The 13,185-nt window shown below is 45.9% G+C and overlaps 2 protein-coding genes across 4 annotated transcripts in view; both read right to left on the bottom strand.

Annotated features, from left to right (window-relative positions):
• The window catches only part of GLB1 (galactosidase beta 1), a 76,649-nt gene extending 63,464 nt beyond the window's left edge, over nt 1-13,185 (bottom strand). Inside the window, exon 1 of one of the 3 annotated variants that reach the window (XM_028518641.2) lies at nt 12,965-13,185. In XM_028518641.2, coding sequence (XP_028374442.1) covers nt 12,965-13,150 — 186 coding nt within the window. In that variant the 5' untranslated portion in view covers nt 13,151-13,185. Of the gene's footprint in view, nt 1-12,689; nt 12,777-12,964 lie in introns of those variants that run through there. The other 2 variants (XM_036030552.1, XM_036030553.1) reach the window with 2 other exon arrangements.
• On the bottom strand, nt 337-12,776 carry TMPPE (transmembrane protein with metallophosphoesterase domain). Its single transcript, XM_036030554.1, is given in 3 exon segments — nt 337-10,773; nt 10,776-11,431; nt 12,690-12,776. Coding segments are annotated over 2 exon segments (1,341 nt in total). The 5' UTR covers nt 10,822-11,431; nt 12,690-12,776; the 3' UTR covers nt 337-9,478.

Raw genomic sequence — 13,185 nt, 5'->3', positions numbered from 1 at the left:
GGGTCAACCTGGACAGCCGCAGAAGCAGCATCACCTAAGACAGCTTCCCGTTGATGACTGCCACGGTCAAGGTTAACAGGGAAAATCCACTTCATGGTTCCAAAAATGACCCCTCTCAACATTGAAGGCTACGAGAGGATCCAGCCCCCAGGAGCCGGCTTCTTTAATATCGCTGTGCTGGGCACCCTGGACAGCAGGTGACCGAGAAACGTGGGGGGTGGGGGAAGGAATGAGGAAAGGCTGCCTTCCAAGTGTATTCCCCCCAATGAAAAGAATGCAAAGTTTGCCGTCTGTGCAAATTCCAGCCCTTCTAAATTAATTGGCAGTGGGACGAAATGCTGAAGAGGCAGTTTTATTTCACACGTACAGGGGGGTGGTAGCATACGTACTTACAATGCATAAAGTCACAGCAACCACACATCAATAAATCGATCCAAGCAACGCCAGGACCACATCTTCCCAAGGTTCCCCGTTGTACATAATATATATATATTACTGGAGGAAAACAACCACGAAATATAAACAATATCACTTGTTTACCCCCAAACCAAGTATACATCAGGACTTAATACTATCCAATGTAACATTTTTTAAGTTATTTATTCAGTTGACATCAGGGACTTAATACTGTCCAATGGAACATTTTTAAAGTTACTTGTTCAGTGTAGGTCCTTTCAGTGGTAAATAAGCATCTAAAAAACCCCATTAAACATAACACTGGTATTTATAACACCAAGTAATGTGACCATTCCCCAGGTTTCTAGTCCTCAGGAAAGACGGTAATTATATTTCCATTACTTGTGCACATTTCTCAGTTCGATTAAAGAAACAGAAGGAGCTCAGTGACCTCACAGCCTGTACCTGGGCTGCGCCGATCGTGTGAGGATGTTGTTTTCAGGTCCCTCCCCGTTAACTCTGGTAAGTTCTTCCTCAGTGGATCTCCATCCCCCACACTCTACATACCCATTCAATTTCACCCCAGAGACCCAAGAGACCGGGGGATTCCTGACACGAGCTGTTCAGGGCCAAGGTGGCAGAGACCCAAGCCTCCTAGGTTGCTAGTACCCTGGGGTTGAGGGGGAGAGGGATTCTGGGAAGGGGAGAACATAGGGGTGGACGAGTCTTTACACATCATCGGCTTCCCTACAGTCCACAGAACACAGAGAAAGAGGAGGACTATTTCAGATGACTAGAGAACCAAATTGAATTATGCCAGGCCTATCAATCTTTCCAGTATGAAATGTCATGGAAACACCATTACATCAGACAGGCTGGAGAAGCAAAACCACCACACACGGAATGGTGAGAATGAATATGGACCTGGAGAAATTTGTGTACGAGCTGCTAGAGCTTATGCATATTTCTGTTTACGTGCCATATTTTGCCAGGTATAATACGCACCCACGTTTTTGGCCCAAGCTTTCAGGAAAAAAAAAATCTTTCATTTTAATTTTTAATCTAAATTATTTATTTGTATTTAGAAACAAACCAATTATTGTATTCCAGGACATTATTTTGCATATGGAGAGCGTTATTGCTTTCTACAGTTATACTTTTAATGCATAAGCATAAATAAAAGAATTAAAAAATTTATATAAATATGGAATTAGTACTACCCATATGTAATTCACATCCTTATTTTTCCCTCCAAAATTTGGGCAAAAAGTGAGCATTATACAAGGCAAAATAGGGTACTTATGCCTGTCTTGTTTTGCAAAGATTTTCATTCAGCATCCAAAAAGACTGTGGATCAAGAGCACAAATTACAATGAAAGAGGAGGGAAAAGGAGCCCAGTTGGGACCAGTTCCCAATCCTCCAGGACTCACACACATCGGCAGATTTTTCATTTTCCGCCTTCATCTCAGAGAAAAGTGCATAGCTTTTCTTTTTAAATAAATTTTAAAAATATAAACTAGTTCTTAAAAGTTAAAAACAGACCTAACTTCACACACAGGAAAGAATCATTTCCAGTGAATCTGAAGTAGTAGTTTGACTATATTTTGCCTAAGGAGAAAAATACATCAGGAAAGAATCATTTCCAGTGAATCTGAAATGACTGTCTTGCCTAGGGATAAAAATACACCTTAAACTGCATTTAGGTAAACACACAAACCAACCAACCTGCGTTCAGTAGATTTCACCTTAGTACTAATATCGTATACCATTTTGAATCTATAATGTATATAGTAGAATAAAGTAATTAAGTAATTGCAATGGGTTGTTAGGAACCAAAATTTTCCGAGTAAAAAAAGAACAAACAAAGTCAAAGAAGTTAAGTAAAAACCCTGTCATCAGAGATAAGGGGGAAATTTTGTGACTTCCGCTGAATTTTGCTATGAATGTAAAACTGCCTTCTAAAAAAATAAAGTCTATTTTTTGAAAAGCCCATAATCTTCCACCTGACTTGGAAATATTACTATAAAATTAAGTTCTTTTCTTTCTCTAAAAAAACGTGTGTATTTCTTAGCAATATCCACGGGAAACTGCCTAGAACTGACCAGTAGCCCGTAGCAATGAGATCCCCTAACACTTAAATTATGGTCTGTAAATATTATTTACTAAAAGAACCAGGAGCCTTCAAAAAATTACTTAACCTAAGTTTGGGGCAGAATATGTCCAAAATAAGCCTAAAACTATCAAAAAACTATTAGGGTCACAACAAAATGGCATAATTGGCCAAAAATGAGGTATCGGAAGCATCAAAAGATGTATCACTTCAATGGATGGAAACACATCAAATGTATAAAAATAACCAAATTCATAATACTCTCTCCCATCCCAAAGAAAGCTTATTGGCTATCCTGGAGATTGCTGGGGCAGCAATTCATTAATCTGAGAATCAATGAACAAAGGAGAAGGATCTGGTGTCTGTTTTGCCTTTGCTACAGACTTTTCAGAGTAATTAAACAACTGATGAGGAGAGTTCTTTGCAGAAGAATGACAGCTAATAAACACAGAAGACATGATGAAATTGAAAATCACTATTTTGGGGGCCAAGGGAAGGGCTGTATTTCTGAGTGCCCCGAAACTCCTTCAGAATGCAAAATTGAGAAGTTCCCATTGTCTCTTGAATATATAAAAGCCAACTAACTACTCCTAGAAAGCCTATTGAGTACACTGGCCTACTCAAGCCTGAATTTAATGCATCACACTATTTTTTTAAAAATCGCCATTTGCAGTTGGAAGTGGAATAATGAATTTAAGCAACACTCATCAGTGACTGCTGAAACATTAACTAAAATGTTGATGAGAAACATTCTAGTGGAGGGATCAAGCTAACACCTGGACCCACGGGTCAATCTTAGTATCACTGAAGCAATGAAGTCTTTGTATCAAAAAAGGGAAAAAGTTGAACTTGATTCTATCCAGCCTCTAGCTCTAACTTTTATAGATCTCTAGCTCTACCAGTTTAAAAAATATGAGGAATAGACAACACACTAAACAGAAGCACAAGTCCAAAATGTATGAAATTCTAAGATATGATATCTTGGTAAGTTGAATAACAAATGACACAAAATAAAAGAGGGAGGGTGTTTAACAGACTTAGAGAGACTTAAGAAATATATCACATACAATATATGGACCTTGTTCTTGAATCCTGATTCAAACAGAAGAACTGCAGAGACATAATTCCTCAAGAAACCAAGCAGAAACTATACCCAAGAATAGCAGAAGGCAATAATAAAGATTAGAGCAGAGATAAGTGAAAATAGAGAATAGAAAAACCATAGGAAAAAAAATCAATAAAACTAAGCGTTTTTTTTCTTAAAGAGAATAAAATTGACAAATCTTTAGCTAGATTAATTAAGGAAAAAAGAAGACTCAAATAATTAAAATTAGAATGAAAGAGGAAACATTACAACTGATATCACAGAAATGAAAAGGATTAGGAGAGACTACTGTGAACTGCGTGCCAACAAATTGGGGAACCTAGAAGAAATAGATAAATTCCTAGGAACACATAACCTACCAAGACTGAATCATGAAGAAAGAAAAAATCTGAACAAACCAATAACTAGTAAGAAGACTGAATCAGTAGTTGCAAATCCTCAAAGGAAAACCCAGGTCCATATAGCTTTGTTAGAGAATTGTATCCAATATTTAATGGAGAATGTACACCAATCCTCCTGAGACTCTCCCATAAAACTGAAGAGGAAGGAACATTTCTCAATTCATTCTATGAGGTCAACATTACCCTAATACTAAAGCCAGACAAGACATAACAAAAAGTTATACTTTCTAAACCAATACTCTGATAAATATTGATGCAAAAATCCACAACAAAATACCAGCAAAATGAACTCAGCAACACATTAAAAGGATTATACACTATGACCAAGTACGATTTATTCCTGGGAAGCAAGAATGGTTCAACATAAGAAACTCGATTAGAGTAATATACCGTATTAACACAATGAAGAACAAAATCCACATGATCATCTCAACTGAGGCCGAAAGAGATTTGCCAAGATCCAACACCTTTCATAATAGAATAGCAAACTAGGAATAGAAGGAAAGTACATCAACATAATAAAGGCCATGTATGAAAGCCCACAGCTAACATACTCAATGGTGAAAGTCTGAAGCTCTTCTTCTACGATCAAGAACAAGGCAAGGATGTTTGCCAACACTGCTTCTATTCAGCACAGTATTAGAAATCTAAGCCAGAGCAATTAGGCAAGAAAAGAAAATAAGAGGCAATCAACTAGAAAGGAAGAAGTAACATTATCTCTGTTCACAGATGACATGATATTATATGTAGAAGGTCTTAAAGATTCTATGCACTAGAATAATAAATGAATTAAGCAAAGTTGGAGGACAAAAAATCAACATACAAAAGTCAGCTGTGTTTCTATACACTAACAATAAACAATCTAGAAAGGAAATTAAGGCAATTCCATTTATAATGGCATCAAAAAGAATAAAATACTTAGGGATAAACCTACACAAGGAGGTGAAGACTCATACAAGACATTGTTGAATGAAATTAAAGAAGACACAGACAAATGGAAAGACATTCAATGTTCACAAATTGGAAGACTCAGTTTTGTTAAGATGTCCATTCTACCCAATTTGATTTACAGATTCAGTGCAACCTCTTTCAAAACCCCAATGTCATTTTTTTCACAAATAAAAAAATTCATCCTAAAATTCATATGGAATTTCAAGGAACCTCAAATAGCTAAAACAATTAAAAAAAAGTTGGAAAATTCATACTTCCTGATTTCAAAATATATTACAAAACTGACACTGTGGTACTGGCATAAAGATAGACAAATAGACCAATGGAATAGAATAAAAAGGCCATAAATTGTCCTCACTTGTGTGGCTCAGTGGACTGAATACCAGCCTGCCAACCAAAGGGTGGCAAGTTCAATTCCCAGTCAGGGCACATGCCTATAAAATAAATAAAATCTTTTTTTTAAAGGTCATAAATAAACCTTCACATATATGCTCAAATGGTCTTTGACAAGGGTGCCAAGACTATTCAATGGCAAAAATAGTCTTGTCAACAAATGATGTTGGGAAAACTAGATATTCTCATGAGAAGAATGAAGTTGGACCCTTACCTTACATTATATATAAAAATTAACTTGAAATGGATTGTAAGTTTCATGATACTGAACTTGGCAATGATTTTTTGAATGATACCAAAAGTACAGGCACCAAAAGCAAAAAATAACCAAGTGGGACATCCTTAAAAACTTTTGCTCATTAAGGGCAATAGAATAATATTTGCAAATCATATATCTCATAAGGGGTTAATCATACAGAATATAAAGAGAACTCTTATAACTCAACACAACAAAGAGTTAAATAACCTGATTTAGAAATGGGGGAAATATTTGAATAGACACTTCTCCAAAGACGATATACAAATGATGAACAAGCACATGACAAGATGCTCAATGTCACTAACCATCAGAGGAATGCCGATCAAAACCACAATAAGTTATCATTTCACACTACTAACAAAAAAACAAACGGTAACAAGTTCTGGTGAAAACACAGAGAAATGAGGACCTTGTGCACTGTCGGTGGGATGTCAAACGGTCCAACTGCTATGGAGAACAGTATGGAAGTTCCTCAAAAATCTCACTGCTGGGTATGAATCCAAAAGGATAGAAAGTAGGGTCCTGAAGAGCTATTTACATTCCCATGTTCATAGCAGCACTAGTCACAAGAAACAACAAACAAACAAACAATGTGGAAGCAACCCAAATGTCCACTGATGGACAAATAATAAACCAAATGTGATACATACATGCAATGAACTATTACTCAGCCTTAGAAAGGAGGTCTTGTCCCACGCTACAGCATGGATGAACACTGAGCACATTCTGCTGAGGGAAAGAAGCCATCACAAAAATAACAATGTGTGATCCCACTTACATAAGGAACCCAGAGTAGTCCAATTCATAGAAACAGACTGTAAAATGGTGGTTACTGGGGGCTGAGAGGAGGGGAAAAAGAGGAGTTACTGTTTGTTACTGTTTAATGGGTACAGAGTTTCCGATCTGCAAGATGAAAAAGCTCTGGAGATCGTGTTCCACAACAGTGTGAATACGCTGAACACTACTGAACGGTACACTTAGAAATCATTGAGGTGGTACATTTTATGCTATGTGCTTTTTACCACAGTACAAAAAAAAAAAAAACTACTGAGTTACTCAGGAAAAACTGCATACTAACTCTTTCGACAGTAGACTGCATTTGAATCCTGATAGTCACCTGTAACCAATACAGTGGCTTAAACCTCAGGCAGTGGAAAAACCACTTTTACTGAGAGGTAGAAGACCTGGCTTCCAGCCCCGACACCTCCTAACTAGGTATTAGGTGATGTTAAAGAATTACTATTAATTTCATTGGGTATAACGGCATTAGTGTACGCTTTTCTAGAAGAGATTCATCCTGAAGTATTTTGGGGTAACACTGTGTTTTCTAAGATTTGCCTTAATATTAAAGTCCAGCCAAAAGAGCAAGAGCGTGGGGTGTGGATGAGTGACAGAGAACAGCAGAATATCCACGATCATTGACGCTGGGTGCTGAGAGAGCAGTGCCGTCCTCTCTGCATCGTGAATATGTCTTACATTTCCTCAATAAAAAACTACAACGAAACAAACAAAAAAAGGGGAAAAAAGACAGACGGATGTTTGGAATGGATGACAGTGGGGTGAATGCAGTGACATCTCCCAATAATAGGATCATACTATACATGACATCGTTGTTTTTTAAAAGCATTTCAATTTCACTTGAATTTACAGATTAAAAAAAAAATCCAGAATGGAAGCTGAATTTTCAAGCTCCAAGTAACTATTTCTCACCACTTCCTCCAGCCACAAACAAAGAAGGTCCGTGTGTGAGGAAGAGAAGTGCAGAGGGTGCCCGGGAGAGAGCGGCCCTTCCGGGCCGCATCTGGACAGTAAAGGAGTCGTTTCTGCTGGGAAACTCCCACCGCATCACGGAATACAAGCCAAGTGGGAGGTGCTGCTGACTATTCCTTGGACACCTAAGATGGCCCTGTCTTGTGTCTCATAGGGTGGAATCAGCCACACCGGACTGGAAGGCCCGCTGTCAATACTTTGGATGTAACAAGGTGGGCTTCAGGATCCCCCGGGATTCCATTACCCACCAGGCAGAGTTCACAGGAGACTTAACACAGGCAGAGGAAAGCGACCCCCCAGCAAATCACTGGGGCCTGGCAGCAGGAGGTTCGCAACCCACTCACATCCCCAGGGCTGTCTGCTCCATAAATTCCCTGGCACCTGTACCCAACGCAGTTCCTTAGCAAGCCCCCACATGATGTTTACAAAGCAGCCACACCGCGTGCTTCCACGGTGACTGTGCCACATGCAACTCCTGCGCCACGTCCCAGTGCCCTCCCCACGACACAGTGTTGAGGTAGCTATAATAATATCTCCATTTAGGGTGAGGGAAACCGAGGCTCAGTGAGGTCACGTCTGACCTCACTGCCTGACCTGTGAGCAGCAGGGTGACCTCGCATCAGAGTGACTGTCGGTCACAAAAATGTCAACACTGAGCCCAGGTCCTCCATCTTCTCAGACAGGCCTTTCCTTGCACGCCTGCTTATTGCTACCCCAGGGCTAAAGGGTCTCATAAGGGCCGGACCAACAGAGGTAAAGTCACTCCAGACATAGTAACCTCTGCCTGTTTTGCCATGGGTCCAGTGGCAGCACAGATGGCCCTCTGATCTGTGGCCAGAGTCCTAGGACAGGTCTGATGAGGTCAGGCCAGGGGGCAGGGAGCCGGCCAGTAGGAAGGATGGTCCCTGCACTCCATAGCCCAATGGGAGGCAGGGCCGAGGGGCTCTGCAATGCAACTCCCCCTGCCCCTGCTGGTAGAGAGTGAGGGGTTGGGAGCGTCCAGTTTTCTAACTCTCCCTCCAGTGTTAACAGACGTCCCACACTGAAACCAGCCGACTCCCCTCCAGGCCCTGGCCCAGGCAGTTAGGGGTGAACTGAAATCAGCCTCAAGCAAACAACCACTTTGAAAGAACATCAGATTCTAGCCCCTTTTTGTTCTCTTCATCCTGGTAACTCTTTGAATCAGACACAGCTCCTGGACCACCGACAGTGGAAAGAACACTTTCACTGGGAAACAGACTTGACTTCTAGCCCAGAATCTCCTACACACCTTGTCCTGTTGCTAGTGCCTACAGCTCGTTGCCTCCGTTTCTCATCTCTAGACAGGGGGAAGGAGCCTGCCCTTAATTACCTCACCCAATTATTGTATAAAAGGAGGCAAACACCCTCTGAATTGCTGCGCAGCACTATTACCATCACTGACCACGAAGCTGTTTGTTTGCATCCCCACCCCCAACCCCACAGGCCCAGGAGCGCTGGCAGTAAAATAGCATCGCTCAAGGTCTGGAACAGGATGAACTCTGTATTCCAGCAGGTTTTGCTGATGCCCTCGATAAAGATGACTCGGCAAGAACCAAGGGGGACAAGAAATTCTTCTTCAGCAGCCAGAAGGGCCTCTGTCTCACCTGCTCACCCAGGTTACCTAGCAATGTGGCCCCTTGCCCAGAAAGCTCTGCATCAGTGGTCCTGGAAACGGCCTAAGTCCTAGAGAGGGTTTAAAAAGCACTCAGAGAACCTTCCCTACTCTGCTTCCTAGAGGTGCACATTTCAAGCAACCCCATGTTTCGTTTATGCCTACGAGCTCTGTAGAAAAGAAGGTTTACTCCATGTCATCTGGAAAACAGGTGCCTGTCCTCATGCATGTGACTTTAGTGGCCTCACAAGTGCATAGTAAAAAGCAACTGGCCATCTACAGAGTTAACCTGCCAGGCAGCTCTACCAGAAATCACTGTTTAGGCCAGCCTCGTGACAAGCGTGTGTGGGCAGGGCTGGGCAGGAAAGGCAGGAGGACATAAAGCAGGCGACCTGCTCTGAAGAGGAACAGAGAACAGAGGGCAGGGGTAATTAAGAGGCAGATGGGGCAGGGCCAGGTTCAGACAGCCCGCTGCAGGATGAGCTCTGTGATCTCTGCCCTGCTACCCAGTCTCATGGGGATCCCATAGTAGGCCGTGCCTGGGCTGACGTACACAAATGTGGTCTGGGCCACTTGGTAGAGACCGGCAAAGAAGGGGTTCAGGAGATAGGCCGCCACATTCAAGGGGAAGATTTGCCCAGCGTGTGTGTGCCCAGAAAGGATCAGATTAATATCTGGCCGAGTCTGAAGGGCTCTCTTGGCAGCCAGGGGCTGGTGAGCAAGCAAGACGGTGGCGTGGTCCGGGCTGCAGCCCCCTAGGGCCTTCTCGAGGTCCATGCCGTGGCCGGAGTAGTGCAGGATGTCTGCTTCGATGTCATCCACCCCGGCCAAGCAGATCCAGTCGTCATCCCCAGCACCAGCCTGCTGGGCCCCTGTGGCGGAAATCTTCACGTTCTCATTGTGAAGGGGCCTGACGTTCAGGGACTCCAGCAGTGCGAACCAGTTGCTGACGTCGGACGTGTAGTACTCGTGATTCCCGGTGACAAAGTAGGTGCCCAGGCGTGAATGAAGCTGGCCCAAAGGAGCCACGGCTGTCCGGAGGACGGAGGCTTCTGAATCGCAGAGGTCGCCCACGATCACCGTGACGTCCGGTTCCAGCTGGTTCACCATCCTCACGAACATCTCCATTTTGGTCCTGCCCACGGTGGGGCCCAAGTGAATGTCTGAGAGGAGCACAACCTTGAGGTTGTCCATCGAGGGGGGCAGCTGATGGATGGGCACCGCCACGGTTTTTACCAGCGGGGGCTGGGCAGCGTTCAGAAGCCCGGCTATGCTGAGCACGGCGGTCACCGCCACCGCCAGGGCCGGCCTGAGGGTCAGCTTCCTTGTCTTGTCAAGGCTGCCCACGACCCTGCCACTGCGCCAGGCCAAGAGCTGGTAGGCCTGCTCCATGCCGCTCAGGGTACAGAGGAAGAACAGCATGATGATGTACGCCCCGAGGCAGGAGTAGGCGGCCAAGGAAAACAGATAGGGCTCCTCGGCCACCAGAAAGAGCATGGTGAAGAAACTGGAATGGGCCAAGGCCAGGAACGTCACAACGGCCGCCTTCCAAAGCTGGAAGCAGGCTGACTCCGAGGCTGGGGAATGGCTAAGGTTGCTGACTGCGCTCCGCCAGATGTAGAGGGAGCCGATCAGCATGAGCGAGTTGACAAACAGGGCAAGCTGCAGGCGGAACAGCCAGCGCCAGGCTCCCAGCCGCAAGCTCTCGGACAGGTAGGAGCGGGAGATTATCATGGACACGAAGACAGTGCCGCAGCCAGGGCAGCCTTCACACCCAGGGACAGCTGCCTGAAGACCACCATTTTCTCTGCTCCTATGAGGGTCCCCTGGCAGGTCTGTGCCGGCGGGCTCTGGAAGGCGAGGTCCTTGGAAAAGACAGTGGCCAAGGAGAAGGTTCCGGCTCAGGTCCGCCTGCAACCAGGAACCGGCATCAGCTTTGTGGAGTATCAGACCTTTCTCGTCCCCATTCAAAACCCAAGGCCGCGTACAACAGCCCGACCTGCCTCGAATCCCAGCCACTGGTTGGTGGGGACACTTTACTATTAAACACAAACACTGGCTTATAACACGATGGGCAGCTTTCATGGTCTTCCGTCCAGTTTTCTGAATGCTTAAAGTGTCTCCACAATGCGTACAGAATTTCTTTTATGATAACAAACACATTAGTTTAAATCAGCGGTTCTCGAAGTGCGGCCCGGGGGTCCATTTAGTTTAAATTGTTTCCATAATAATGTTACGCCATAACTGCCTGTTCCTTTCTCATTCTCTCTGAGTGTGCGGCGGAGTTTTCCGGAGGCTCTGGGACACACGCTGTGGCGACACAGAGCGCAGAAGCAGGTAGGAGAAGGACACTGTCATCTTCTAGGGCAGACACGAGGTTTGCAAACATGAAAACCAATACCACTCTTTGCCCTAAAATTTGGGGAGAATATTGTTATCCTCCCCTCCAAAAACCCATCCGTCTCTTTACATGTAATAGAGTTATTATTTCTGAAATACATCAATAAATACTTAAAATGTTAATTTCTAGGTCAGTTGAAGTTTAAGAACTGCTGTTCTAAGGAAATGTAAACAAGGAAATCACAGAAAGCTCATCAGCTGGTAGCTTCCTTCGGCTCTAGGCCCAGGAGGGAAAACCAGACACCGATGACGATTCCTGGGGTGAAGCCGGCCTCCCCCGGGGGGGCCGGGACCTGGCATGGCGGTCCGAGGGCACCCCACCGCGGAATGTTGCTGCGCAATGATGAGCCCTCATCACTCAGGAGGACTGGCCGGTGCACCGGCTCCTCACCTAAGCTCGTGTCTCTCCCTTCCCACAGCCCACCTGAATATAAAGGTCAGTGGTCCCCGACCGTCTGTCTCTGCCGCTGTCCCGGGCTTCTCACAGGGGCGAGCTCCCGCCTTGGGGTCGGGGCGAGCTCCTCCAAGACTCCTAGCCAAAAAACTGGGCTAGGGGAGCCACAGACCCCAATAAACGGGGTAGCAAACCCTCCACTTGAGGTGACCTTTCCCCAAGAAGAACCCCAAATTAAAATATTGTCAGCAGGTGTTTTCCAAATACTTAAGATTCTTAACCTCGCTTCAGATAAATGTACGGTTTTGCTCCAGGCCAAGTCCTGCTTTACAAGTCAACCGGCCCAAACCTCATCACTTCGGCTTAAAACGTGGCCCAGGCTCAGCCCACCCAGGCTCTGGAGGAACCAAAGTTGGTTCGCTGAACGTGCCAAGGGGTTGGTGCCGGTTTCAATTCCCCGCGGTCCTCCTTCTCTCCCGCCAAACGTGCCCCTCCCCCTCCCCTACTGGCTCCAGCAGACTTCGCTCCGGCAACTCCGGCTGCTACTGCCGCCCGCCTCCTCTCCGTTCTCGGCCTGGACCACCCGAAGGTCTGGAAAATCCAAGCCATAATAGGAGGCGGCGGGGAGTGGCGAGATATTTGAAAAGAGAGCTCCTCGGAGGACAGGAACCCAAAGTTCCCATTGCGGGGGCCTCCCCTGGCCCCGTTTTTTTTTTTTTCCCCCCGAAGCGGTTCGCAGGGCACACACTGGGCAAGGGAGGGCGCCCCAGGCCAGAGGCCAAGGCTTCCTCCTAACGCGCGCTAGAGGAATTTCCAATTCCCCCTCTTGGAAAATTGCAGAGCTGGGAAGGTATGGGCACACCTCATCTCACCCACCTCCTAGCACCTTTGGGGATGTGGATTCAGGCGAAACCGGCGGCCGGAGCGGAACACACTAGCGACAAGCTACCGGGAAGGACGCGCTCGGCCCGCCCCCGGCAGGAGGGCCAGTCCACTGCCTGCCCGCTGCGCAGGCTGCCTCTCTGCCGAGGTACGCCCCGGGTCCCAGGCCCACGGCCCCGCAGGGCCCCTGTTGGCCGCAGCTACAACCTGGTCCTCTGCCAGCATGTCCCCTAGCAATGCACCCCCGCAAGGGGGTCTTGTAGACTTACACGCAAGCCGTGCACGGGGCCCGGCGGCAGGAACACCAGCAGCAGCAGAGAGAGGATGCGAACGACCCCCCGCAGGTCCGCCCTCCAGCCTCTCTGCTCCATCGCAGTCGGCGCCCCGGCCAGCCGCTCGGCGTCACTTGACTGAGGACCCGCGACCTGGCACCGCCCCTCTCGGGTCCTGACCATAGCCTGGGAGCTTGCTACGCCCGGCGCTCCGCCCC

Source organism: Phyllostomus discolor, chromosome 7 (assembly GCF_004126475.2).
Source record: "Phyllostomus discolor isolate MPI-MPIP mPhyDis1 chromosome 7, mPhyDis1.pri.v3, whole genome shotgun sequence".
NCBI lineage: Eukaryota > Metazoa > Chordata > Mammalia > Chiroptera > Phyllostomidae > Phyllostomus > Phyllostomus discolor.
Note: the sequence above shows the minus strand (reverse complement) of the source record. Positions and strands in the feature narration are given on the sequence as shown.